Source organism: Takifugu flavidus, chromosome 9, assembly GCF_003711565.1.
Source record: "Takifugu flavidus isolate HTHZ2018 chromosome 9, ASM371156v2, whole genome shotgun sequence".
In the NCBI taxonomy this organism is placed as follows: domain Eukaryota; kingdom Metazoa; phylum Chordata; class Actinopteri; order Tetraodontiformes; family Tetraodontidae; genus Takifugu; species Takifugu flavidus.
Genome location: NC_079528.1, coordinates 13,128,074 through 13,155,298, shown reverse-complemented (window position 1 = coordinate 13,155,298; position 27,225 = coordinate 13,128,074). Strand labels below are relative to the sequence as shown.

The window sequence follows — 27,225 nt, the reverse complement described above, 5'->3', positions numbered from 1 at the left end:
GGCTTTTAGCAGCACACTTGAGGGCTGCACTGAGCAAACACAAGTGTCTGCCTCAATATTTGTCAGCGCTAGTTGCCCAACCATTTATCAGCAGTCAGTAATCATCTGTGATGGTTACCTGCCCTGCGTAACCACTACAAATGACTCCAAAGTCACTGAAATTTTTATTATTTTGAAACAATTTCTTCAATTCTTGTCTCTCTAATTCGCGGAGGGTTCTCTCTGCAGATCTTCGGTCAAACCTGGAGCACTGAGGTGAAACACCACCCACAACCTGACCCTCATTCCATTGAGACTGCTCCTCCCATTTTCCCCCTTTTTCACAGGGACATGACTCTCCTGGTGGCTGGGGGGAGGGACTGGAGGCTGAGTGGAGGGGGAAAGTGTGGGCAGATGAAATACTGAGGGGAGGTGTGCTCTGCAGGCTACATACCAGCATATGAACAAGCGCCAAGCGCAGCGTTAAAGGACGGGCAGCAGTTTTTGGGATTAAATCCGACTGTTACCTGTGCTTCATGTGCGGCTGATCAGGTGTGGCTCTCTGCTGAAAGCAGCTGGTAGGAACAGCAACTCTTCCGACGCCTTTATCTGCTAACCTGGACCATCATATACAGACAGCGTTACTCTCACAGGTAGGTGTGTAACTCGCATACAAAAGTAACTAAATATGCAAAAAACTGCTTGTTTAAACAGTTTTGGAAACTGAGCACAGTGGTGATTGTGGTTAAAATACTGTTTCAACCCATGTGCATGCGAATCTTTGCAAAAACAACCCCAAAAAACAAAACTTAATGTAAGTTAGTAGATTGGATTTTGCTCTCCAAAGTTTGGGCTTTTCTTACACTCTTGGAATGCTGTAAAACAGCCTCTATAGTGATGTTAATGAGCTGCCAGAATCCAAACTCTTGATCTTCATCTTTCTCTTGATATAAAACGTCACGCTTAAATCGACATTAATGCATTTTTGAATGCTCGTCAGTATAAATTTACAGCCTGTATCAGTTTATGTTCGGTGAACAAGCCTTCACCAGAAAATGTTAATGGGGGAAAATTTGAGGCCCCTTTTATAAGAATAATATAGCATCAATTTGAGCATAGAATCAATAGACAGTGAAAACAAAGAAGGCTGTTATAGCTGTGGATTTATGGCACTTAGCCATATGCATTTATGAATGCAGCTCTTTGATTACTGTTTTACATCATCACTGGGATTAACATATGTCCCATATTAACACATAATGGCACATTTGGACCGGTTGTAGATTACAGAGGGTACAGCACAGCAGAGGATGAGACTATGAACTGCATGTGAAGCTGCCTAAACATCTGTTGTCTCATTCTGTTTGTCTGTTTCCTTGTTCAGTGTCATAATGTGCAATTTCTGCTAACCCAACAAACTATAAACCATGTGTGCACTGACTAACAAGTGTAAAATGCAGATTAGTGTCCGATTGGAGAGGTACTCTGAGCTAAGTGGCTGGTCTGGCTTGTTTAGTTTTAAGGGACATCCTGTTATTAAGTCTGTACAGTATGGTCACGATCACATACAAACATACTCTTTGTCCCACATCATTTGCCTTTTTGTCCTTGACATAAAAGGAGGAGTTCTGAAAAAAACCACACACCAAATTTGTACCCCAAACTGACATGAATCTGTTTGTATTTTAACACCATTCTCCTTTGTTTCTTACCATATTTCAAGAGAACTGAAGTACTTTGTGTATAAATCTTAACTATATTGTTGTGAAACCCTCAAATCTCAGTGGTCGGCTGGTCCCGACTGTTTGTCCAAGCAGGTTCAATATGCCGTCTCTTTGCAGGTGCCAGTATGTTGGAGCAGGTTGTGTCGTTCGGCCGGTCGCTAGTACGGAGGAAAGTGGTGGACCTGAGTAGCCTTGAAGACTCCAAGCTGTGCCGTTGCCTGGGAACCGTCGACCTCATCGCCCTGGGAGTGGGCAGCACTCTGGGCGCTGGAGTATATGTGTTAGCTGGCGAGGTGGCGAAGGGTGACTCCGGCCCCAGTATCGTCATCTCCTTCTTGATCGCGGCTTTGGCCTCTGTCATGGCCGGCCTGTGTTACGCCGAGTTTGGGGCGCGCGTTCCCAAGACCGGCTCTGCTTACCTGTACAGCTACGTGACTGTGGGGGAGATCTGGGCCTTCATCACCGGGTGGAACCTCATTCTGTCCTACGTGATTGGTGAGTTGGGGCCAGTTTTGGGGTCGTGCGTATTTTCGGAGATACCCACTGCGGCTCTGTCTCAGGTACCTCCTCGGTTGCCAGGGCCTGGAGCGGCACCTTTGATGAAATGATCGGTGGACACATAGAGAAATTCTGCAAAACCTACTTCAGCATGAACTGGCCTGGCCTGGCCCAGTACCCCGACTTCTTCGCCGTCTGCCTCATCCTGCTGCTCTCCGGTGAGAGTTGGTGCATATTGTGTGTCCTGACAGTCTGAAGACTCCAGGAATCCACTTGGGGGAGTTTTCTTTTTCCTTTTTTTGGGTCAGAAACATCCTGCTTCTCTCTCGTAGTCACACTCAGCCTGAGGCCACAGAGACACGGATCATTAGTGCGTACTAATATCCTGTGGTCGGGCTGATGACGGTCCAGACATTCTGCTCTCCTTCACTGCTTAAGTTGAGACTGGGAACTCTGTCAGTGGCCTGTTATGTCAGTGTTCCAGAGACACTCTGATCCTGGTGTTTCTTCAGGATGGTGTTCATCAAAGCTCTAAACAGAATATTAATCAACACTGTAGGAAAGGCAGATATTCCCAAGATGTTGAGGTCTGACACCTTTTGTGGGTATTTCCACAATCCAGATCAGTGGGGTACCGGATCATTAAAGGAGCGTGGCGTTCAAGCTTGGCAGTACGTCAGTGAGTTCTGTTTTCCCCTCACAGGACTTTTGTCATTTGGGGTGAAGGAGTCAGCATCCGTCAACAAGGTCTTCACCTCGGTCAACGTGCTCGTCCTCCTGTTCGTCATCATCTCAGGGTTTGTTAAAGGGGACATAGAAAACTGGACGATAACCGAAGAGTCGCTTATAAACGTTACCAGGGAAACAAGGTGATTTTTCCCACCCAGCAAAAACGCTGCTTTAACATCACACTCGGGATTTTAGTGAGCTTCAATCTTTTGTGTTTCAGGAACTTGTCGGCGTTGACCAACGTAAGCAGTGATTATGGCGCTGGGGGGTTCATGCCGTATGGCTTCAGCGGGACGTTAGCTGGCGCTGCCACCTGCTTCTACGCCTTCGTGGGCTTTGACTGCATCGCCACCACAGGTGAGGGAACTGGATGCATACTTTATTCAGATGTCGTGTTCAAGGTGTTTGTTTTTAAGCTGTGTGTGTGTGTGTGTGTCAGGTGAAGAGGTGAAGAACCCTCAGAAGGCCATTCCCATTGGCATCGTGGTGTCCTTGACCATGTGCTTCCTGGCGTACTTCGGGGTGTCGGCCGCCCTCACGCTGATGATGCCCTACTACCTGCTGGATGAGAAGAGCCCCCTGCCCATGGCCTTTGAATATGTGGGCTGGGGCCCTGCTAAATACGTGGTGGCTGCAGGGTCACTGTGCGCCCTGTCCGCCAGGTAAAAACATTTATATTTTTATGCTTCTAGAATGACCTTGATAGTTAAAGTATGGCCTCACGCCCCTGTGTCTTGTTATTGGATTGATTTGTCATTTACTGGGGGCCACAGAACTTAATCCTAATTTCAGACAAGCCGCATGTCTTTGTCCTATAGCCTCACCAATGATGTTGCGTTAATGGTTTAAGTGTGTTGTACTGGTGCGATGTGGTAATTCTGCCTCTCTTCCCTGATGGTTTGCTGTATCATTCTTTCACCTTCGGTCAGAATAGCCTGGTTTAACAGTCGCTAACCAACCTGCATCAGATTAGGTCTGGATGGTACAGGTCAACAACAACACAAAACCAAATCATGTCATGAGATACTCTTAAACAAACAAAAGAAGAGTGGACTGTTAACGCCATGGCCTCTGAAAGCTGCTTTAATAGTGGATTATCAGTGAGAGACGATGATACCAGCATGACAGGCGACTGATCGCGCTCTGTAAAGTGGTTTTGTGTGTGTGTGTATTGATTAATTCTTTGTCTCGCATGTCTCTGCTGTCTCATTCAGTCTGCTGGGCTCCATTTTTCCAATGCCTCGTGTAATCTTTGCTATGGCAGAGGATGGGGTGCTTTTCAAAGCCTTAGCCCAAATCAATCCAAAGACGAAGACCCCTCTCATTGCCACTATGACCTCCGGTTTAGTTGCAGGTGAGAGCCGGGGAGGGTCCAGTGCTCCTGCTGATCCACCAGTCACCCGTGAAAGAACCAGTCAAAAGCCCCAATAGTCAACAGTTCCCTTTTTTCCTGCTGAAATTTGACCCACTGTCACTTCCAGGGGGGTCCAAATCCAGTCCTCAAGGGCTGCAGTTGAGCCGGGTTTTCTGTCCTACCAGGTAGACGTCGCTTCAACTGGGATCCTCTGTTGCTTGGAGGAAGCTCTTTCTTCCTGGTATGACACAAAACCCGGCCCGACTCTGGCCCACGATGGCCTAAGTCCGGGCACCCCCGCTTTAACCTATAATTGACTCGTTGACGACCTTGAAAGTTCTGGTCCTTTCACAGTTGCGCTGGTGTCATGTATGTTTGTTTTCCACTGTGGCCTGAACTTAACCATGAAACTTCTTCTCTCCAGCCTACTGGGCTGCATGTTCCCTCTGCCGCGCATTCTCTTTGCCATGGCACGAGATGGCATTCTGTTCAAATTTATGTCCAAAGTGAGTAAGCGCCAGTCTCCGGTGGCTGCCACAATGGCGGCGGGTACCACAGCGGGTAAGATCCTGGGACCAGCGATCGCCTCTGATGGAGTCAGCCGTCGGCCCGTGATTAGCTTGTGAATGCATGTGGTGGTGGTGGTGACTGCATGGTAACCATGGTGATGGGACCTACAGCAGCATGTGGATAGCCAGGCACTTGGGTTTTGATCTGATATGGTTGTTTTCTTGCTGTCCCTTGACAACCAATCACACCTGAAACCACGTGAGCTTCAGTCAGGTGTTGGTGCGTCTGCTGCGACTCCCATGATCCTCAGGGCAGCATCTCGCATTTTCTAACACCTCACATTCTCAGCGTTTGACGAGTTTCCGCCCATTATAAAGCTGGAAAATCCACATTTGTGCTCCTCTTGCACCGGTGCAGAGGTCAGGGTTTGACACACAGCGTACACGCAGCTTTAACTAGTTTGGGCGCTCACCTGGTGAACCTAGTGGGGGTGTTGACGGGGTTAGAAGCTCCTCTGTGTCGTCACTGCAGCCGTGTTTGAGTCTGCTTTAAACACCTCAGCATTTGAGCTGAGTAGGCGTTTCCAACGACTGTGAGGCGGCGTCGGGCGGTATCGACAGGCGGAACGGTAAGAATATCAGGGAGGTGCTGTAGCTTTTAGAAGCAGGCGGGAATGCAAGCAGACTCTAACTTAGTGGGTTTTAAGGGCTTTGTAATTGAATGTTCTTGTCACTGTCGGTGGAAAAGCAGCAACACATGAAAACAACCAGTCGACCCCGAAATCAGACTGTGCGCTGCACAGCTGGTAGAACGTGTGAGGGGGGCTTTCTTTGTTGTTCCTGTTCCAATGTGGTGATGTGATAAGCACCGCAGCGCCTCTCACGTCAAATGACGCTCCGCACGGTGCCGATTCCAGCTGTCAAACCAGGGACGCCTTCAGTTCGGGGCCTTTTTCCATGAAAACTTGCATGAGCTTTTAATCTGCATCTGGCAAAATCCTGCTGTTTCCTCTTAGCGTTAATGTGTGTTCTTTTCCAAAGAAGTGTAGTAACTGTTTTTTCCTCTGCTCCAGCCATCATGGCCTTCCTGTTTGACCTGAAGGCGCTGGTTGACATGATGTCCATTGGGACTCTGCTGGCCTACTCACTGGTTGCTGTGTGTGTGTTGATTCTAAGGTGGGTCCAATTCTAATTTAGGGTTGAGGTTTAATGTTCAATCAGAAGAAATGCAGACCAGATGAGGACACATCATGATAGAGCTGTTGTTTATAAATGTACTGGATAAATTCTCTCCTTCCTGATTCAGTGAGGAAAAGATAAGTGAAACATGAAACCTCAAAGTCACTACACACATATTGGTGGCTCCCCCTTGGATTTAAGAGGTTTCTTCCTGTTGTATTTGCCAAACATTCTTTAAAGAATAAATACATTAATTAGAAAAAGAGAATCATGCTGATAAATGAATGCATTAATAAGCTCTGACTTATATGCTAGTATAGAGTCCAGGGGTACCGCGGGCTGTCAGCGTTAGCCTCAAAGCTGTTGCATCACGCTGTTGCGTCACGCTGCTTGTGTAAGAGCCATGAAAGCTTCTATTATATGAATGTGAAGGAGCTCCTTGGTGGCTGAAAGCTTTCAGTGTGATAGATTTTCTTAACTATCCTGCTGTAGTTCCGCCTGTTGCGTCACCACCGCAGCTACAGGAAATATCTGGGCTACTTCTAGAGGTGAAAATTGATACTTTGGTAGTTTTTTGTTTTTTTTTTGCTATTGGGTATGTATATAGATCAAGGGGCAATTCAGCTATAACCTATTTGATTTTACTTGCTGCACAATTCAGCTGCTGGACGTTGAACGTGGTTTGCGTTAAGTAAACACACATGTAAACAGTATTTTCGTGACCCTGGTGTGACCGGCGGGCAGGTACCAGCCAGATGGAGCCCTTGAACAGCGAGCAGGCCCTGGAGAGAGAGAATACCTGACCTCTGAGGGAGGGGAGTCGGACCTGACGGAGTCCGAGTCCCACCTTAACATGCTCAAAGGCGGCAGCTCCACCCTGCAAGCCGTCCTGCAGCCTCCGAGCTCGCCGTCCGAGCATTCCTCCGGCGTGGTGAAAATGTCCATCTGCGTGCTCGGTAGGCCAGTGACCGAATTCTTTGTGGTGTCCCTGAACATGCAAAGATGTGAGGGTTAACTTTCGCCCCTCGCCACAGTGGTGATCGTGTGTGCGCTCAGCTATCTCACCACGTACCACATCAGCGCGATCCTTGGAGCACAAGCGTGGGCCCTGGTGCTGCTGTCCCTGTGCCTCCTCCTCTTCAGCTGCTGCATCCTTCTGATCTGCAGGCAGCCTCAGACCAGCAAGAAGGTCTCTTTCATGGTGGGTGGCAGCAGAAACCTGGTTTTACACCGAGTCTGACACTCTCGAATGACACCGACGTGCTTTCTCTCTCCCCTCCCTCCGAATCACAGGTTCCTCTCCTGCCCTATCTGCCCATTCTGAGCGTATTAGTCAATATTTACCTGATGTTTCAGCTGAGTGGGGACACCTGGATCCGTTTCTCTGTGTGGATGGCTGTCGGTGAGTTTCTGCTTCTTTTAAAACACTCCAAGGGGCTGCAGAATTTTATGAAATGTGTGTTTATGATGACTTTGTATATAGAGAAATCAATTCCAGACTTCACGACTGGCTTCACAGCTCCAGCCCCCCTCCATCAAGAAATTAAAATTCGACTCCAGCAGCAACAGAAAATCATGTTCCAGCAGGAATTTACAAAAACAGACTCTTATATTTCCCCCATCAACTCTGTTCTCGTTCGCGTGCTCTCTTCTCAGGCTTCCTCATCTACTTTGGTTACGGCATGTGGCACAGTGTGGAGCGCCAGCGCCTGCTGCAGAGCCCTGCGAACAGCCGCAGCGAGCAGCCCAGAGACAAGAAAAGCAGCGGGCGTGCTGTGGGAAAGGAACAGGAGCGTTTCATGGGTCCAGAAAAGACCAGTCAGTGTTAAAGATTGACCAGCTCATCCTGGGACTGTAGGGCAACACATGTGCAGCTGTACGTCTACCTGCCTTATCTCCTTGTACAAGCTGAGCAAGGGCGACCTCAGTGACCAGCACGTTCACTCTGCGAGGACGCCGTCAGTATTATACCACAGAGGCCAGAACCTGCCTCTCTCTGTGTGGTGCAACTAAATCTCAGAGGCCACAAGGCTTTTCTTTTGACAACACCGAGACGAACCAGATAACAGCGTGCAGATAGTAGACATATTATTCTCTTTAACACTTGTGAAAATGTGGCTTTGTTTTATTTTAGGAAGTGGAAAACACATATTTTTTTTACATTTGAAACAGTGTTAAAATTTGGCGTGTGCTCTGCAGCGCCTCGTGTTTTGTTCCAAGCTCACAATCGTTTACTATTAATGGTACAAGGATTAAAGAATATAGTAACACATGCTGTCACGTCAGTGGTGAGCTTCATGAAAAATTGCTTCACACACACACACACACACACACACACACGTGTATGTAACTGCATCATAAAAAGGTCGCTAAGTGTCATCAGGACTAAACCTATCATATAGGATCTGACCTTTGGGGTTTTTGTAGGTGTCAGATCATCATTGTCATACTTATAATAAAATTTGGGGCCAATTTACTTAAAATTAGACTTGTTTCTTTACGTTGGTGTGTCTTGGACTTGAACTGTTACAATCTGAAATGAATGGTTATTTTTATATGCATGCAACTCCTTTCAAACATTTTGTATTTTGTCATTTTCACATTCTCACAGTATGTTTTTTCCCCCCTGTTATTTAGTGCGCTTTTAAGAACGTTTAATATAGGTTTGGGAATTCAAGAAATGGTCTGATTCCCTTTTTGACATGTCTTTTAAATAGAAATAAAAAAGACAAAAAAGTACCTGTAGTAGTGTTTGTTATTTTTCTCATTCATTTTGCAATCATATGAAGATATATTTTTTTTAAAAAAAATGACATTTAGAATATTCTAGTTTCAACAGTGGAAACAGGGAGTTAGCATTGCGACGTGGACTTCACACATTCACCAGCAGGGGGCTCTAGAGTACATGTTTCTGCTCTTTCTTGGGAAGGAGGAGTAAACTCTAGAATATGTATTTTCCCTTTTTGCTCTCAGTCTGCGAGTAGGATGGAGCTGGCAGTCCCTTCTGGGTGGTTGGAGCCTGCAGAGTTCCAGGAAAGCAGCACGGCTGTCTCACTTGCTTTGTCCCGCTTCACCTCCTGACTTGCCAGACCTTGCAGAGAGAGTATCCTCTGAAGGAGCACGATGAAGCTCTGGATCATGTTTTCCCTGCTGGCATTGCTCTGCCTGGAGCTCCAACATGGTGAGTGAAAGCGACATGTCGGCATGTTTGCAAAAAAAACCTGCAGATCAATCCATGGTGAGATTTTCGAGCCATACCAGAACTCACAAGAACTAATGTTAAAAATAGCATGAAAATTAAAGCAACTAGACTGTGTCAGACAAAGCCACTTTTAAAAGACTTTACAGTTTATTTGAGCTCAGTAAACTAATAACTGGGGCGGAAAGCAGTGTTTAAATGGCATTGGTGTTGAAGGGTCAGGTCCCAGGAGGGATGGCTTCAGTGCTGTTGCCTGGTATCTTCAGGTGTCAGAGTGATCAGGCCATCCTGTTACTTCTTTTACATGTTCCAACCCAACAGATGGTTTTCCTCCTTTTCTGTGTTGCTACATGTAATCAGCTTCCTGCCAACAACAACTTAAGAGAAGAAAAGACATTGGGGACAACCGCATCAGGCCAGGGGGAAAGCGGGTGAAGCTAAGATACCCGAAAGTGAAGGAGGGGGCGGTGAAAGGCCAGTCCCTGTTGACCCAGGTGTTAGATAAGGGACGCTTTATACGTCTGGGCCCGACCGCAACCATGGCTCCTGGGAAACCCATCGAGCTGCGCTGCAAAGGCAACTCCATCGGATGGTCTTACCCGCCTTACCTGGACACCTTCAACGATTCCCGCCTCAGGTGCTGGTCGCTGGCATCAGCTGTTCTGCTCCGGCGTTGAAGATCTGAACATCTCCCGTGTTTCTTTCTCCCCCCTGCAGCATTAAACACACTGACAAATACAGTCAGCTGATCCTGACGTCGCCCTCTGCTGCTGACACGGGTCCCTACAGCTGCTGGGTCATAGTGTGTGACGGTTCGGAGTGTGACAGGGACCATGAACGCACCTATGTGTCCTACATCTACTTCTCAGGTAATTCACAATTTGTGGTTAATCCCTGAGAAAGATCCCAGCAGCAACAGAAGCATACACCTTTCTGACCCTCATAACAGACAATGACAACCTGTTCGTCCCCTCCGCCATCCACTTTGAGATCATCTACCTGCGGCCAAACCAGCCTGCTGTGGTCCCCTGTCGCGTGACCAACCCCCAGGCCAAGGTGTCCCTGCACAGGGAAGTCCCCCCAGAGGAGATCTCAACCAATAACACGCTGGTGACCTATGACCCCACCAAGGGATTTGTGCTGCAGAATCCAAGCAAAGAGCATCAGGGGGTCTTCTACTGCAAGGCCGAGACCAGGGGAACCCCTCAGATCTCCACCAAATATCAGCTGCTCTACGTGGAAGGTAGAGATCCACAGCTGTCCAGTAATAATAGAGAGAGCTGCTAACAATGCTATCGTCTCACTGACAGTTCCTAGTGGACCTCCATACGTGAGTCTTGAAGTGTCTCCAGAGTCGGTGAGAGGTGGAGACAATATCAATGTAACCTGCACAGCTCTGGGGGAGCCAGAGGAGGACATGAACTTCTCCTGGATCTATCCTGGTCAGGTAAACACAGAACTGGGCTCAAAGCACCTCCAGGCAATTGGTTTATCTTTACATTGAGCTCAGCATTTACTCGTGCTCTTATTGTGAAGGACCAGCGCCCAGTTCAAACTCACACTTCCTGGAGGCTGGTTAAGAGAGGCGCGGGCCAGACGACGCGAGTGTCCAAGAGCGTCCTGACCGTCGAGGACATGGAGACCATCGACTTTGGGAATTATATCTGCAGAGCCAAGAACGGCCACGGTGAAACAATCGTGACGACCAACATCGTCCCCAAAAACCTCTGAGGAGCACGACGGCTGGCTTGATGAGAGATCCTCCAACATGAGAAACCCACATGCATGTAGATAAAAAGGGTGTATTTTTAGACTATCTACTTTAAAGTTAGTTCTGGATAATGGAAAGTTCTGTCTGCGGCAGGAGCGCCTCCTCATCGATATACAGTAGTTAAGTGCTACAAAGGCAGGACACAAAGGGTTATTGTTGAGGGTTTAGTTCCTCCAAAGGCAACATCTGGATCCAACCAGAACCGTTATATCACTTTACTGAACAAATTTAATAGCAGGCTTGTGAATCCTTCCAGAGGTGATGTTTTCCACAGAAATGACACATTTATCAATCGATTTTTAAAAAAGGTTAATAAATTAAGTGCTCCTAATGGAGTGAGGATTGAGCCTGATCAATTGATTCCCAGGTACTGAGCTGGAGATCCAGTCAATACTGAAAGTTCTCAGCTATCCAACATCCATATATTGATCTTCAGAGCGAGCGCAGCCGCTGGCTGAGGCTCTGCAGCATCAGAAGGAGTCTGGTCGGGGGCTCAGCTGTGTGCCAGGTGGGCGTCCTAATGCTCTCCGTATGAGGAATGTGATCGACGCCCAGACCAGGACTCTGCTGCTGCACTTTCCATCTGCTGAGGTTACTGCTGAATCTTTAGAAAATTTCCTTGGATTAATTTAAATCCGACACTCACAAACACTGAGGAGTTCAAGCTTTGCGGCCCTCCGATTTCCTCGGAGACCCAGAGCTTTAATCAATTCACACGGATCTTAAAATAAAAGTTTAATATAGAAGTTTTGATACAAGACTTTATTGCATATTTCTAACAGGGGTCAAAAGACCAGTTCCAGACAAATTCATCTTTTTGGAGATGCTTCCAACGGGGAGCATCTTACACACAAATACTGTAAAGCTTCTGGGTTTGCAAACACTCTGACTTTAAAGCTGAATTGGGAAGATCTATTAACGGGTCAACAAGACGAACAACGTGCACGCACACTTGGATTGGTCCCATGAAAACACGGATGTGAAATAAAAACACCTTTAAATTAAACCCTTTTAGAAATAGAAGAAAGGAATTCTGAAGATACAGTAGAGAGAGGCCGTGCAGACAGGAGTATAATCTCGATGTGTCACCATAGAACAGTCTCAGGTGATCCCAAATTTCAAACACATTTCAAATAAAATAAAGTGGTGAGGAACAGTCGCCTCAGCTCTTGGCTAATCTCACTTTGCGTGGCTGTCCAGAAACCCTGCGCAGCCCCAGCATCTGTATACAGTATGAGTATTTTAATGACATGTAGTACACAAGTATGTCTGCAGATGCACCTCTGTCAACATGGAAAACTAACAAAAAAGCTTTCATTCATTCCAAAGTCCTGAGATTCTCCTTTTCCGTACCCGAGCCAGCAGAGATGAAAGGCAAAGAACAAGGCGACCGCGCTTAACAAGTGCGTCTGTGCAACTTTTACGCTCTCCCGTCCCCGTATGCAAAGGGTCAGAGTTCATCCAGTCCCGAGGGAACCGAAATGGAAACAAACTTGGCTCATAACTCCAGGAGGGGAGCTGCTCCAAAGAAGAGATCTGCTTACTGGGAGCAGGAGGCTTGGGTTATCTGGGAGACAGAGGAGGGCTGGAGAAGACGCCAGAGCTGCGAGGTGATTGGAGGCTGAAGGCATGAGAGGGGGAGGCTGAGGCTGTGGCTGTAGGGGACGTCCGGCGAGGGCTACTCAAGTCTCCGTTGTGAAGCTTCCAGAGGAGCTCCTCGTTCTCCATCGACAACCGCTTGTTGACCTTTGACTCCTTCTGGAGCGATTCCTGCAGCACGGCTTGTTCCGTTGACAGTTGTCTGTTACACAAACAGCACAGCAGGTGAGCACCGAGAACACATGTTCACCCAGATGTTCAACAGATTTGAGAAAAACCTGATTCATAAGACCAGCTAGAGGGAAACAACGTTCATCTGCTCTTACAAAAACTCACTCACACCCAGCTGTTATCTTAAAACAGTTAATCCTGGGAATCACTTCACTGCCTTTAACACAAACAGGAGCTCCCACAAACATCAGCGCTGCAGTTTGGAACAAAGACTGAGTGAAACGAAGACGTGTGGGACCTTTATTGTGCTTCTGCTCTGTGTGAATCCAAGTTTGACAACGTGTGATTATGTGAGTGATTCAGTAAAGTCACCCTCAGTGACTGAATTCATCGTAGAGACGGAACACTTCGGAGTGGAAAGAACGTGTGCAGCAGTAATTTCATGAATGAGATGAAAGCAGCTGGAAAAGGGCTCAGAGGGGCGCTTCAAACTCTGGTTTCCATAGCAACACACACATTTATAGGGTGACTCTTACCTCGAGAGTGCCGCGTGTCTGTCCATGCGGGCTATGAGGTGCTCATTCTCCTGTTGGACCTTCGTAAGACTCTCATCCAACTTGACATTTTTGTCTTTCTGGAGTGAAAAGAAACAAAACGGAATCAGGACAGTCGAGGACAACAGTTGTTTCCATCTGCGCCTCATCTTACCAGCTTTTCCAGTTCCATCAACTTCTTCTCCTGCTGGTGGAGCTGTTGGTTTTTGATATCCAGAACCACTTTGAGGCTGTCCAACTCCTGTTCCAGGTACAGTGTGTGGGAGTCTCTCTGTTGGGAAAAGCCACGAGTCAGAAGATCAAGGATCCGATAATCCTCACAGTCGGAATTTTACAGACGAATCCTCCTGGTAGTCGCTGCAGCTATAAATCTGCTCTCGTAGTAGATACATTTTCAGGGATAGTAAGCAAAAAGAGTACCTGACTTTTTTCAGCGGACTTCCTCCTGTTCTCCTCTGAATTTAACTTCTCCAGCAGAGCTTGGTTCTGCACATTCAGCTCTTCGATCTGTCTCTGCAGGGACAGAAAGGCTCATTCCTTTGCTCTTCATTCTTCGGAATGTTTGGTAAAGTTCAACTTACAGATAAAGCAGCTTCAGTTTCTCTCATATCTTTGTCCAGATCCTGCAGCTGGTGTTTGTAGGATTTGCTGAGCTCTAAAGAGGGTAAAAATATGAATGCAGAAATATTTCTAACATATTAAAAACATGTAAAACTGTATAACAAAGGTCTGTGACCTTAAAATTCAAGTGAAACATGAAAAATAAATCTATCCACCACAGGACCAAGTTACCTTCTAGCGATATTTCATACTGCCGTTTTAAACCCTCCAGCTGTTCTGAATGAGCCTTCTCCTGTTCCTGCTTCATGGCTTCATGTTTGTCTTTAAGCTCCACCATCTTTAAAAACATCAGTTTCTGTCACTTTTTCTGAAGCTCAGAATAAACAAGCAACATAAACACATCTAAAAATTCCAAAAGATTTTAAAGGCACAGTATGAACTAAAGACAATATATTGAATATGAATGTACATCAGAACACCAACAATGTCAAACTGCCATGGGACAAACCTGCTGTTGCATTAGACCCTTGCACTTATCGGCTTCTTCTTGGTAGGACTGATGGACTTTGTCCCATTCGGCCTGATAGAAGGCCTGCAGTCTCTGTTCCAGCTGGACCAGGTCCTTCTGGTGCTGCTCCTGCACGTTCTGCAGCGCCTCCTCCAGGGCAGCCTGCAGCTCTTCCTTCTCCTTCTCCAGAAGTTCTGATGACTGGACGGAGCAAACTGCATAATGAAAACAACAGGCCAGTTTTTAGTTTAGGGGAAATATCCATATGTCCTGGAATTATTGACAAAATAAACAAGAGGAAAAGTGTGGTTCTGTGGCCAAACAGTTTGTCTATTGAGTTGTGATGATTTGATGCAAATGAGTGACCAGAATACACTGACTGGCACGGTTGAGAGGGACAGAAGCAACAGACTCATCGAATAATCCTCATTGTGCTTGAACAGAAATATTAACTGATCTTCTAGATTCAGCTGTTATGATTAAAGCAGTAAAAGGTTTCAGCACATTGTGATGTACTTGTATTTTCCTGGCAGTTCGTGCATGGCAGCCAGAGGCAGCACATCAGAACCTACTAATCTACTATGCAGCTGTAGTGCAGAGTAACGTTAATGTGGTCAGAGCCAGCAATGACGAGCTGTTTTTAGCATCTCCAGCTCAGACAAAGATGAGGATCACACGGCAGGTTTGCATCTTTACGGCTATATTTTACAAGCTGTACTTAAAGATGGACAATATGTAATATCTTCTTCATAATGAAAAGGTGGTGATGCGTGATCGGTTTCATGCCAATAATTCACATTGTGGTTTGCATAAACATATTTGAAGCCTGACAGGCTAAATAATGTTTACAGAGCTTGTAAGTGCTCTAACTACTTTTCGTTGGCAATACTTATACAACATTCTGGATGCAATTCTATTATATTATTGAGGCTACATTTGTTGTTTTCTACATGTTAATAGAGTGTGATTAGTGGAATAATGTTGTGCTGCTCAGAGAGTCGACTAGTGTGTATCTTCAATGCTGCCTGCAGTTAAACACATGATTCAATGTACAGAATATGGAGTGATAGAAGATCCAGCTCCACAGTGTGGGGTTCGCTAGACGGCTGCATTTTGTTTTTGAAAAGATGGCACAGAGATGATGACGTCACGATGATGACGATCTTAGAGGAGTTTGGGTGTGGTTTTCATCAGGACTGATATTTATGTACGAGTGAGATCATTGCAAACATGACTGACTCTGCACAAAAAACAATGTTATCGGTATTTCCAAATACCTCAAACACATATTTAATAGTCTAGTAAAACAGTGTGGGTCCTACAGACGTCCTGATGTGAAGAATGTATGTAGGGGCTGATATGCAACTCAGGGTCTAAGAGCAGTCATGTGGAAGTCTCGAGGCTGTGAGGGAGGAGCCACAGTGCTGCTGCCTTCAGTGGGAGATAAAAGCTGTGCACGAGGGCGGCTGCTGGTTGACAGGCTGGATGTTAAGCATGCTCAAGTGTCACAAGCTTCACAAGGTCACAGGCTGGGTGGCATTTCAGCCCAGCTCTTGTTGGGACCAGAGGTCAGCCCAACAGCCTCTACACAACATACAAGCCTGTTAGACATCCAGGTCTCACTGTCCAGCAAAGTGATGACGTGATGGAAAAAAGCTCTGAGGTGAACAAAAGAACACTATAAGTGCTTTATATATAAAAGGAAAATGGTTAGACTAAACTAATTCATAGCAGCACCATGTAAAAATGGCGCTGCTATGGAAAACACACGTAGGTAAGTCAAATGTAATGGCCACTGTGGGATAGAACGAAGAGTAGAGTTGAAGACGAAAGTGTGGTCATGGCGAACTAGCTTACCCAGCTCTCCCCGCAGGTTGACAAGCTCCTGGGACAGATCCCGACACTGTTTTGCAGCATCGTCATGCTGCAAAGAAACAAAGCAAATAATATTGCAAACGTAACCTGAACCAAACCATGTGTTTCCCTCCCTCGAGCAAAGTATATTTGCACGATAAATATAAAAACACGAATAGCACATGAAGGGAAAGACGTAAGTGGATTAAGGAAAACTTGAATATCAACTCCGGGCTTGAGTTTTGCCACATCTTCTGCCAGATGGGCTCCTTCACATGCAGCTTTCTACTGAAGTGGGAGCTGCAATGCAGCAGCAATACCCCGACCCCTTCAGATGGATCTGTTGATCATACAGCCTGATGACATTACTCACAAAGTAATCAAGTAAGGCAGGTTAAAGAGGAGTGAGCACTTTACATCAGCATATCCTATAGCACTGTTTTCCAGTTCGGTATCTTTACATCAATACAGCGTAGAGTATAGAAGACAGTTACCTTCCCTCCAGCACAGCGACTGCTAACACACTCTCTGCTCCCAGTACAGCCCATGATCCAGCCTCAGCGCGAGGCGTGCACGTTGGAGTGCCCCCACAGCTGTTCCGGGAGCAGAATTCCAGGGAAAACGGTAATCCAGGTGGATCCACCACCTCTTCACAGACTGCTCTAACTACATCTGAGGCAGGACTGAAACAGCCGCTCCACTGGCTGTGGTGACTGACTGCAGCGTGTATTACCGTATTACACCTAAAAAAACAAAGGGGCGGGCTGCAGCGCAAGCAGCGCAGAGGTGAGGTCACTTTAAGACCAGCACCACAGCCAGCCAGTGAGAGGAGCAAACAGATACATTACGGAGCTGTCAGACGTCAGGCTGATGGAGAAGTACTTGTGCTATGCAGCGACCTCCCCAGAGGATATACGGAGGGGCTGATTATCCCCATCCCCCACACTGCTGCGCCGCTGCCTCAGGATCTGACATGGGCTGGATGTAATATCTTACAAAATGATTCAATTGCGTTCCTGCCTTCTGACTAATGAGACATTTGTTTGATGTGCGTGTGTGCGTCACACAGAAGGGTGGTGTTCCCCGTTTGTTGACTCTAGATGTTTTTGCCTTCTGCAGGTTGATGAAGCCAGCAGGGGAGAGGAAATAATCGTGATTAAATATCCCTCGACACCTTCCTTTCTAGTGATACCACCTGAGGTGTAGAATAACTTCAGACTGGATTAAGATCAATGACCATTTCATTACCATCAAGTCGATTTCTTCAGAAACTGTTCAGGAAAGTGAAAGAATCAGAAAGAATCATTTTCTGAGACCGAGTATGTCCAAGTCCAGTGATCACACACACATCCACACAACTACACCAGGATTTATACTACAAAACCCAGTTCAACTGTGTCATGTTGAAATCCTCAGTCAGTTTCCACAATGACGACTTCTGTTCTTCACCAACACCACAAATGCCAGTAAAACATATCAGTTGCATCATTTGTCTCTTTGACTGCAGTCAGGAGAAATATAAGAGTGAAACACGCTGCTTTATTTCCTACATTCCTGGTTAAAACTAATCATAATAAACCTTTTCACAGTGCAGATATGCAAAACAACCTCATGTTTTCTACCAAATGTTTAAACAAGGTTTTCATATCTCAGATAATGGCCACTAATAGGGTAAAAAAGCAGGATCTGAAAGTGAGTGAGGCTGACATAATCTGTGTTCTGTTTTAAGACTCGCTGACACAGTGTTTCACAACTGTCAACTAAATAAATATGTGCGTTAAAGATGGCCACAATCCTACAATCCTACAAGCTGTTGGTTGATTTTAACAAATGTTCCAGGCTTTGTTTATATGACGACATCATATATCCATCAGTAACAGACCACACTGCTGTCACACAAATATCTTAGTAATGTTTTCCAACATCTGGAATGAACTCTCAAGTTCCTGCAGGTTTTAGGGATGACTTCCAAAGCAGAGGAGCACTTGTCAAATAAATTAGATGCGTGACTGCATAATTAAAATACCTAAAATTTCAACCTTATGAGCAGTAGCACAGCTGAAGTCCAACACTTTGGAAAAGCTCACCGAGACTGAAAGGGAAATAATTCACTCTAAAATCCCTTATTTACTACTGGCCTGGTGTCTGCTGAGGCTAGAAATAGTGTAATACCTGTATATAATAATGGACTGGGCTCAAAAGCTTTAAATTAATCCCAGAATGGTTGGGCAGCAATTCTTAATCCCATTAAAGTTACTGCACCTCTCAGTGACATTCAGTTGTTGATGTGGCCATGAGTTTCAATTTAAATAGGTTTTATGATAAAAAGGAGTGAGAAGCTGATCACAACCTCTTTAGCTCATGTATGGATCCCACTCTACGGTCATGCACACGCTGGTGTCACGTGATTTACTGTGCTGCTGTTCGGGAGAAAATAAATATACAGGATCCATCTTTCTCCGTGCGTCGAACATTCTGCTAGCCAAAGGTTTCATGTTTGCCCTGAGGAATCGGTTTTATTGACGTTGGATTAAATGGATTTCTTGTTCTACACAACATGCTGGAAACATAAATACATGCACTTGTATTAGTGTTAGGCAACAAATAACAGAGCCAACCACAGCTTTCAATTAGCTGCGGCAAAATCCACCAGGACCATGGAACTTACTGCGACGTTCAAACCAAAACCAACATAGGTAGTGACAGACTCAAACAGCAGTAATAAGTGTGTTATAATCTCTCTCTCACACACACACACCAATGTGGCTGATGGACACTAGGTAGCTGAAAGCATTGCTCCAGAACCATGCTATTCTGCTCTGCAACACCTTAATGTCAGCATCAGATGCTCAGATGCATTTGCTCCTGGTGCTTATGCAACAGCATCAGAACAGGTCCAACAGAACAGGAGAGGGATAAAAGTTTCCAACGACCTCACAGGAAAATCCTACAGGACATGTTGTCTGCACATTAGGCCACTTGATCAGTTCTCCCAAAAGGGCAGGATCAAGGTCAGCAGACAGTTAGCTGTTGAAATCTGATGACCTCATGATATTTTTGGATACGATGAGTGTTGAACAACAACAAGTGTCACGTCCTAACATACAAACATTTATCCTGCCTTGTCAATTAGTTTTAGATGGTCCCTTTTTCATTTTGACCAATTCAAACTGAAATAAACTGCACTGAATTGTTTAGTGTGTATGTGGCATAAAATGACCCAAATAAGCAAAAGAATGAGCCCAAGAGTATAGCAGAACTAATGCATAGTTAATCATCTCCAATATTACTACTGTAAATATAATGCAAAGGGGTGATGATGTATTTATGTGTATTTATGTGGGGAGCCTCTAGTTCCAATGATGTGGGACTGTAAACAGCATTAATGCCCTCATTTGTTATTGACTGCATTGCACTATACATATTTTCATTTGTTTCGCTGAACAAGAATGAAGGTTGGGCTCTGCAGAAAGGTGATGCAGCGTGAGAGGAATAATCCCTCTGGGCATCAAACTCCCACAATCAGCCAACCAGATGACACTGCTAATAAAACAGATCCAAAGCAAACGGCAAGCTTAAGCAAACATAACTCTCAAACCTTTGAGAGTCCTCCTTGACTATAAAAGCAACTTTAAATGCAAACAGTTATTTTTAACGTGAAATGAATTCCTTTAATCCAAATACACTTGGGTTACTCTTTGTGGGACATGGTGCACCCCTGTTATTACTGTGCACGTTAAGAGACGCGTTCGCCTTGTACAATGAACAGATGTTGAGGGTGTTGGGCAGATGTTTGGGTAGCAGGGGTCACCGTTTGTGTTTCAGTCTGAATAAAGTTTAGTTAAATAGGTTTCGGGGTCAACAGCTTTCCCTGACACAAACAAAAGCCAGGCACTAACCTTTGCCATCCAGTGCTGCAGGGCCACAGCAAATGCCTCGAATCTGCAGTTACTTGCTGCCAGGAGCCCCTTGACCTGCTGGATGCTCTGGGCCCTTTTCTGACCGCTGGACGCGCTCCCTGGTACCACATCCGGAGGTCCATTAGCCTGGTTGGGTAGCGTCGCTGGCTGCTGAGGAGTTTGTTGCCGTGAGCTGGCCTTGGCTTTGCTCTTGTCCACTGTGAAAGAACAAGAATTGAGTGTAGTGACGACACTGAGGGTCATCACACCCCCCTCCATGGCCACTGTATCGGGTCAGACTGCAGCATTCTACTACCTCGTGGACTGCCACAGTCATAATTATAAGCAGCTCCGGTATCAAAAGCCTTGGATCTTTTTCTGGTATGGAAATATTCTGTCCAATCAGCTGGTGTGACGAAGCCCCCTGCTGCCCTCTGTCAGAATCCTCAGACATGATTTAAAATACTCTTCAGACTCGACTCTTCAGGGACAAATGTCTAGTTTGGATTTACAGCATAGCTTTATATACAGTATATACATCCACAGCAGTAACATTTCCAATGTATTCTTTGTTTCGACACACAAACAACGATGCTAAATTCAACCAACACGGTTCCTGAGGGGAGTCCAAAGTGTTACGCAACACTACTGTGGAGATAGTGTGACAGATATTAGGAATACCAACTAGTGGAAATTGTGCCATAGTGTGGACAGAGTGGCTGCTGCTAGAGCTAAATAAGAGTAGAACAAACGCCAATAGTGTAAATGAATTAAGAGCGTTATTTATGGGATGTAAGATAATGTGATTCGTGGAATGCTGTTAATGTATAGCATTCATTTCTATCTTAAGTGGGAAATTTCTATAGGCCTTCAGAATAAAACCTTCCACAGCATGATTAGTTGAGGTCAGGACTACATGATTATTTAAACATGGCAGTAAGAGAGAAATACACTTGACATGAAATGTATTATCAGGTTATTTATAAACTACACACCCTGGAGCATATTCAGGTTAAATTTAGATTCCCTAGTCATAGTTCCAATCAAGAGTGCATTTCCTCTCAACAACATGTCTTTCCTGATGCTTTGAAAGGCTGCTTTTGTGTGCCAGAGATTATGTAAATAGCTCAGTGTAAAACACCACAACCCTCAAGACACACACCAAATAACACAGAGTGTGGATTGATTGTACAGCTAACACCACACTATCAAACTTGTATACCATTACTTTTAATTAGTACACAAATTCAAAGGTCAACCCCAACTGATTTTAATATTCTCATGTGGAGATGATTCACTACTGAAGAACATTCAAGATTAAAAGCTTGATCATTAAACTATTCTTAAACTTTTGAAACAAACAGCCAGATTAGCCATTAACTCATGTTATGCAGCACTGTTTGTTTTTTTTAAATGAAAAAATAAAATAAAAAATTCTACTTCTTTTAAATAAGTTGCACCAAAGGGGTTTCTAAAAAGCAAGCTGCCCCCTGTTGGTGGCACAAAGAGATACAATAAAATATGTTAGAATGAGTCTTTCTGCTGAGTTTTAAATACTTTGACACACGTTGGTCCACTTAACAAAACCAGATTATCATTAACCTGATGAAGCTGTTGCGTTTAACGAATATTTGCTGTCTTTTGGCCATACTGGAAAGATCCTAGAAGAACGTAAGGCAAACACGTCCATATTAGAAGGAACTAGAGGACAATATTTCTTTTGTGTTTATTTTTCCATAGCTACCATCCGTGTCCTTTAAAAAGGTCACCAGTTGACTAGTTCCTCATTCAATATGAAAGGCATACATAACCTGCACAGTTTAATTTCTCCTTATTAACAAACAACTCTATAACCTTCTTAAATTAAGTTGTTTTTTTCTGTTTGCTCTATGACAGAATGAGTTGGACTCCCATGTCATAAAGCTGCCGCTCTCTTATAAAAGCACCCAGACTGAAAGACTTTGCACTTTTAAACCAAGCACTTGGAAAGAACTGGTCACCAGTATTTGACAAGGGGACATCACACCATAGCACAGGGGGCCAGACCCCTCACAATCAACCACTTGTTCTGATTGTTTATTACAGTTACTGAAACGTTCATCTCAAACACGCATCAATCACAACTGCTACGAAAAACCTGGTTTATGTATTTAATTAAAAACCTTTAAAATAAACAAACATAAAAATCCTTCAGGTTTGTGTATAGAGGAGAAAGTAGGCCATTATGACAGGCTTGTGCTACTTTCCTAGGAAGACTCAACCTAGAGACCAGGAGTGAAAATAACCCTGGAACAGTTCAGGTTTAAATATTTGGTGTCAAGTGGAAGAGCAAAATAACAGGATTTAAAGGTATATAAAAGGGCGTTGTCAAATCTGTTAAACAATTAATTATTAATAAAACTGACAAAAGCTGGGAAAAAAAATCCAAAATTGAAGATTGGAAGTTTTAACAAGTGCTTCTTCCCTGGATAACGTTTTAGCGACTGACAGAGGAAAATGAAAGATGAACCTCCGGTTTCACCAGCTAGTAAACATCTCGTGCTAAAAATAGATCTCAGAAACACCGCAGGGAAAGTGCTGCGAGCTTTGGTTTGAATCGTCACAAATTTAATATGCATTTACACCAAGCAATCGTGAATTAATTTAAACAGAAATAACAGACCTGTTTGAAAAACCACAGTGTTCTCCCTGCATCCAGAGAGCAGCTGAATGCGGAGCAAACCTTTGGCCGTTAGACGCACATGGATGTTGGAGAGGGAAAGCTTTGGAGCCCATAACATCTCTCAATAACAAAGCACAACTGCTAAAAGATTTAGAAAGAAAAGAAATCAAAAGGAGGATGAAAAAAGTGTCCAAATGCTAAAACTAAAAACTGTCTATAAAATGCATGGTCTACATGTGCACCATGGCTGAAATGACAGAAGGACTGAATCAAATATGCTAAAAAAGCAGTAAGTGTGTCATGGATCTGAAAGCCTTAAAAGAAAACAAGAGCAAAAGCATCCAGTAAAGCAGTTGTCAAAATGTCCTTCCAGCTCTCAAATCTAGGCTGGTGTGTTGTGGCACAGATCTGACAGGGGAAAAAAATAAAGTCAAAATCCCTTAATCCTCTTGGTAAAGCCTGGATTCATCTATTCAACAAACAAGAATCTCTCACTGAAGGGCAAAGCAGCATCCCCCAGCTGGATGGTGGCAGCGCTGAGGCTGAGCCAGGATCAGCAGCAGTGGGGAGAGAGGAAGTGGGAGGGACAAACAGCAGCTCCCACCAATAGGAGCTGAATACACACTGGGAGCCCAAACCGACAGTGATTCGTCTCCTAGCGACGTCTGTGCCTCACGTGACTGAGAAATATGAATTTACACTACTGTGTATCCCAGGTCTGCACACGTATGTTCTCAGCTCTCACAGAACCATCTATTCTCCCCAAGCTGACCCAGCACAGCCGCGTTCTGAACAATACTAGAAAACAGGTTACAAACACCAAGATCTGAAGTGTCAAACACACAGCAGCCCAACATAGTCTGACACCAAACTCATTGCTTTATAAAGCTTAAAAAACACCGGGTATTACAGCTCGTATTTATGAATGAATCAGGAGTAACAAAAATACTGTAAGACGCATAAAAACTTACCATGCCCACAAAAAGGTAGCCCAGTAAATCTCCCTGAACTGGTCCTTTTCCAGGGACTGGCTGTGGAACTGTAAGCTGCTTTGCTGACAGGAACAGCAGGTTTGCATGTCGGGGTTGAAGCTGTTACAGACAGGAAAACATTAAATAGGGGCTGGGTTTTCATTGACACTAGGAAGGTTGTTGCACTTTAAATCAAATTAAAGTGTTTCCGTGTGCGCAGAGATGATCTTACATTGTCCAGTGTGTTTTGAAGGCGTTGTTAAGTTCCTCGCTTTTGGCACAACGGTTTTTAAAGGGTTTTGTTTCTGTCCAGCTCCACCAGAAACCGCTGAAGAAAAAAATATATAAATGTGTGTGTGTCTGTATATGTATACACAAACACACCTCTGCTAATTGGTAAATCACATTAATGTTTTGTGCCAAAGGGGCAAAATCAGAACCAATTTACAAAGATTTTTACTGACAAATTTCTACTTTAGGTCAAAATCACAGCAGAACCAGTCAACCAGGCACAAGAATTATCTCTGAAAGTCACTTACTTCTCCAAAGCATTTTCTCCTCTCCATTAATAGCAGCCAACAAAGGTATGATACAAAATCGATAGGAACCAATCAGTAGGCATGTCAAGAGTGTAAGATCACAGCTGGATGCTGCGTGGTCCCGAGTAACAGAAGAAGAGTTGTGGACCAGGTGAGCTGGATATTCAGTCCAAGTGCAGCTTCGAAGTCCCATAAAATCAGCCATTGGCTTTTAACTAAGATGAAAATAGGGAGACTGCTCCTTTTCTGCTGTTCAAGTGACATTGGCTGTTGTTTATGTCTGGACACTGTCCCCCAGGCAACACTTTGTGTGAACTAGAGTGGAATAGACCAGGTTGCCATGAGAACCAAAACGGGGGGGCGATTGGAAAGTAGGTCCTTTCAGCCAATCATAGATGTGCATGCTAGTGAAGGCATTTAGAGACACGCTCAACATCCAAAAGTGTAAATAAAAAAAATGGAAATACCTGTACACTACATTGGTAGCAAACACAGAGTTTGGTGCATTAAATCTGCACTCTTTTCATAATTAAAATGGGTTTTGCCTGCAGGAGATTTCTTGAGGGAGAGATTCAAGCCATCCTCGGTCTGAAGTAGGTCACCATTCAAAGCTCAGGCTCCTCCCCACCTCTGCCCTGATGTGCCCTTCAAACTAAATTAATGTGTCCTGACATGGAAAGCATGCTGCGCACTTGACTTCATACCACATATGAAGCCTGTAGCTACTGAAGATAATCTACATTGTAAATTTTAGCTTTTGTTAAAAAGGACACTGTGAATACCTTCACTCAGCTTAGCGTCTTGCAGGGTCTTGCGTCTGTAAGCAGGAGTACGAGGGAGGCCCATTATAGAGGTGCGAGTGGGAGTCGGAGGAGGAAGGGATCCATTCAGTTTGGGCTTAATACTTGTAGCTCCAAATGACGGCTGCCAGCCTACCTTTGCTTTCTGATTACCTGGGATAAAGCAGAGAGCAAAATATTTGAGGTCATATTTAAGGTGCTGTAATGGCTGGCACATTCAGGTACTATGAGAGAGTATTTCAATATCACGTTTTGTTTGTGCTTGTTTTTTTTTTTCATTTATATTACTAAAAACACATGCTGAATCTAAAACAACTGTTATATTACACATTTTGGTAAAACACCAAGGGAAAGTTACTAATAAAAGATTCAAGCTGGATGTCCTTTTAAAAACACTGCTGAAACTCCTAATGAAAAGGGTTGAAAAAATTTCAAATCGTGCACATCAGAATGTCCTCTCAATATGAAAAGTAGTGCGGGAGGCGGCTCTTTATGCCCTGACAGCCCCAGCTGAAATCTGTAAACATTATTGCCCCTGATGGACACGAAGGCATTGGTTGATTCGAGGCCCTGGTCAATGTCGCCCCCTACTGTGGACACCGAGTCACTACAGACACTCATGAGCTGACACAACAGGAGCTGAAGCACAAAACCACCCATCTGGAAAATGCACTCCACCCCCCCCAAAAGTTTTTCCTTGCAGAGTTCAATATTTTAATGATACCCAATATATAAAACATTGGTTTTGGACTACTACATGAATACATTAAGATGACACTGGTGCCTCACAAAGTGCAACTTTAGTCTTCTTGAATCATTATGCAGAGAAGTTTTGTGCGTGGCATCGAAAATCAAACAACAAAACAAACAAAACCCATCTGGTTCTCATGTATAATATTCTTGGTACAATAAGTCATTTGTCAGGCATTTATGAGGCCAGAAGCCTCATAAATATTGCCTATTTCCACAAACTTGCTGTCGTGTTCTGTGCAAAAGACAAAACACATGTCAGCTACATTGCTTTCCAACTTTACTTGTTTCCAAATATAATCCAATACTAAATGCTGGTTCCATAACAGCAAATATATCGATCATTATCTCTCTGTTTAATTAAAAGCAGGTCAAACAACATATAGATGCATAAGCAAGTATGTGGTTTGTTTATTCAGGTTTACATTTTCCCTGCTGAGATACAGATTAAGTAAAACTTTACTTTTAGAGCGAGTCATGTTATTACATGCTGTAACATGTGAAGCTCCTTTTACCTCTTCAACAAGAAAACAGACTATATTTGCACAGTAGTTAAGGCTGCTATGCTACGCTGAGTCTTACTTGAAGGCTTTTGCTGGGACGGGGGGGCGGTGACAGGTTTGGAGGTCCTGCCTTCATCTGTGCCCAGGGTTGTCTGCCTCTCTCTGGGTGGGAGAGTCACTGTTCTGGGTCTGGCAGCTGGAGCTTTTAAATGGGGCGATTCTCTTGTTGGCCTTGGAGAGGGCCGGTCCCAGAGTTTAGTCTTACTCTCATCCCATTTTAACTTTGCCAACTTGCTGGATGCTGCCTGCAAAAAGAGCAACTGTGAAACCATGTCAGCCATCATTTCAATTTAGACAGTAACAGGTTCCTACTCACAAACAGGCTGATCTTCTTTGCTCCTCTTTTTAGCTTTTCCTGTACCTTTTTGTCTTCAGCCCGCGTGGCCTGTTTATCCTGGGAAGCAGTCAGGTCTGTACGATTGGTCGGGGTAGGAACGCAAAAGCTATTTGAGAGTCTTACATTAATCTTTTTCTCTTTAGGTGGCCGCGATAAGGATGAGGATGTCTCTGAAGAGCAGCGAAGCCGTGTCTTGAAGAATGAAGGCTTGATCCGACCCAACGCTGAGCCTGATCTGTCCTCAATTTTGTTTGACACATGCTTTTTCGGAGTCGGTCTGGGATCAGTTTGGCCACTCCCATCAGGGGATTTCTCTCGGGATGAGAGGCAGGTCTGGTTGCCAGCATGGTGTGTTGCTGCATCTGCCGCTTGGCACGGGACTAAATGTTCTGTTTCCGTGCGTGCATTCCCGCACTGGCCTGCTGAAGCATACTTATCTTGAATTGGGCTTTGACAAGGCAGCTCTGGTCCATTCTTGTCCTGTTCCAGAGCCGAATGCCCAGATGGAGACATTA

General features: G+C 44.7%; 3 protein-coding genes across 7 annotated transcripts; 2 read left to right on the top strand and 1 right to left on the bottom strand.

Moving 5' to 3' along the window:
• Nucleotides 1-370: 370 nt before the first annotated feature.
• slc7a2 (solute carrier family 7 member 2) lies at nt 371-9,086 on the top strand. Of its 3 annotated transcripts, XM_057042351.1 has the most exons (13): nt 372-632; nt 1,821-2,198; nt 2,264-2,419; nt 2,905-3,070; nt 3,151-3,287; nt 3,370-3,592; nt 4,145-4,284; nt 5,867-5,969; nt 6,717-6,928; nt 7,007-7,173; nt 7,266-7,374; nt 7,629-7,848; nt 8,946-9,086. In XM_057042351.1, exons 2-12 carry the CDS (start codon nt 1,829-1,831, stop codon nt 7,799-7,801), a joined length of 1,956 nt encoding a protein of 651 aa, XP_056898331.1. In that variant the 5' UTR covers nt 372-632; nt 1,821-1,828; the 3' UTR covers nt 7,802-7,848; nt 8,946-9,086. The 3 variants fall into 3 exon arrangements, with proteins under 3 accessions (XP_056898333.1, XP_056898331.1, XP_056898330.1); XM_057042353.1 differs by lacking the exons at nt 4,145-4,284; nt 8,946-9,086 and adding an exon at nt 4,709-4,845 and having other exon boundaries at nt 371-632; nt 7,629-8,711; XM_057042350.1 differs by lacking the exon at nt 8,946-9,086 and having other exon boundaries at nt 7,629-8,711.
• Nucleotides 8,963-11,288, top strand: pdgfrl (platelet-derived growth factor receptor-like). Its single transcript, XM_057042359.1, has 6 exons — nt 8,963-9,153; nt 9,532-9,808; nt 9,889-10,040; nt 10,121-10,414; nt 10,482-10,618; nt 10,708-11,288. The coding sequence occupies exons 1-6, from the start codon at nt 9,096-9,098 to the stop codon at nt 10,900-10,902; spliced, it is 1,113 nt and encodes a 370-aa protein (XP_056898339.1). The 5' UTR covers nt 8,963-9,095; the 3' UTR covers nt 10,903-11,288.
• A 376-nt stretch (nt 11,289-11,664) lies between these two features.
• Nucleotides 11,665-27,223, bottom strand: mtus1a (microtubule associated tumor suppressor 1a). Of its 3 annotated transcripts, XM_057042347.1 has the most exons (14): nt 26,690-27,223; nt 26,393-26,618; nt 25,043-25,213; nt 23,954-24,049; nt 23,722-23,841; nt 20,089-20,306; nt 16,193-16,259; nt 14,336-14,550; nt 14,059-14,164; nt 13,848-13,921; nt 13,687-13,779; nt 13,421-13,537; nt 13,249-13,346; nt 11,665-12,743 (listed from the first exon to the last, which is right to left on the bottom strand). In XM_057042347.1, the coding sequence occupies exons 1-14, from the start codon at nt 27,221-27,223 to the stop codon at nt 12,506-12,508; spliced, it is 2,373 nt and encodes a 790-aa protein (XP_056898327.1). In that variant the 3' UTR covers nt 11,665-12,505. The 3 variants fall into 3 exon arrangements, with proteins under 3 accessions (XP_056898327.1, XP_056898328.1, XP_056898329.1); XM_057042348.1 differs by lacking the exons at nt 25,043-25,213; nt 26,393-26,618; nt 26,690-27,223 and adding an exon at nt 24,261-24,910; XM_057042349.1 differs by lacking the exons at nt 23,722-23,841; nt 23,954-24,049; nt 25,043-25,213; nt 26,393-26,618; nt 26,690-27,223 and adding an exon at nt 22,751-23,324.
• Nucleotides 27,224-27,225: the final 2 nt, after the last annotated feature.

Bases quoted from the DNA above. Each gene is read 5' to 3' on its own strand.
- mtus1a (XM_057042347.1), bottom strand. From the start codon at position 27,223: ATGTCTCCATCTGGGCATTCGGCTCTGGAACAGGACAAGAATGGACCA. The intron at 23,842-23,953 runs GTAAGATCATCT...TGTCTGTAACAG, and splicing joins TTCAAAACACACTGGACAAT to CTTCAACCCCGACATGCAAA. The intron at 13,538-13,686 runs GTACTCTTTTTG...TTTTCCCAACAG, and splicing joins AGTCCGCTGAAAAAAGTCAG to AGAGACTCCCACACACTGTA.
- slc7a2 (XM_057042351.1), top strand. From the start codon at position 1,829: ATGTTGGAGCAGGTTGTGTCGTTCGGCCGGTCGCTAGTACGGAGGAAA. The intron at 3,288-3,369 runs GTGAGGGAACTG...TGTGTGTGTCAG, and splicing joins TGACTGCATCGCCACCACAG to GTGAAGAGGTGAAGAACCCT. The intron at 6,929-7,006 runs GTAGGCCAGTGA...CCCTCGCCACAG, and splicing joins AATGTCCATCTGCGTGCTCG to TGGTGATCGTGTGTGCGCTC.
- pdgfrl (XM_057042359.1), top strand. From the start codon at position 9,096: ATGAAGCTCTGGATCATGTTTTCCCTGCTGGCATTGCTCTGCCTGGAG. The intron at 9,154-9,531 runs GTGAGTGAAAGC...ACATGTAATCAG, and splicing joins CTGCCTGGAGCTCCAACATG to CTTCCTGCCAACAACAACTT. The intron at 9,809-9,888 runs GTGCTGGTCGCT...TCCCCCCTGCAG, and splicing joins TTCAACGATTCCCGCCTCAG to CATTAAACACACTGACAAAT.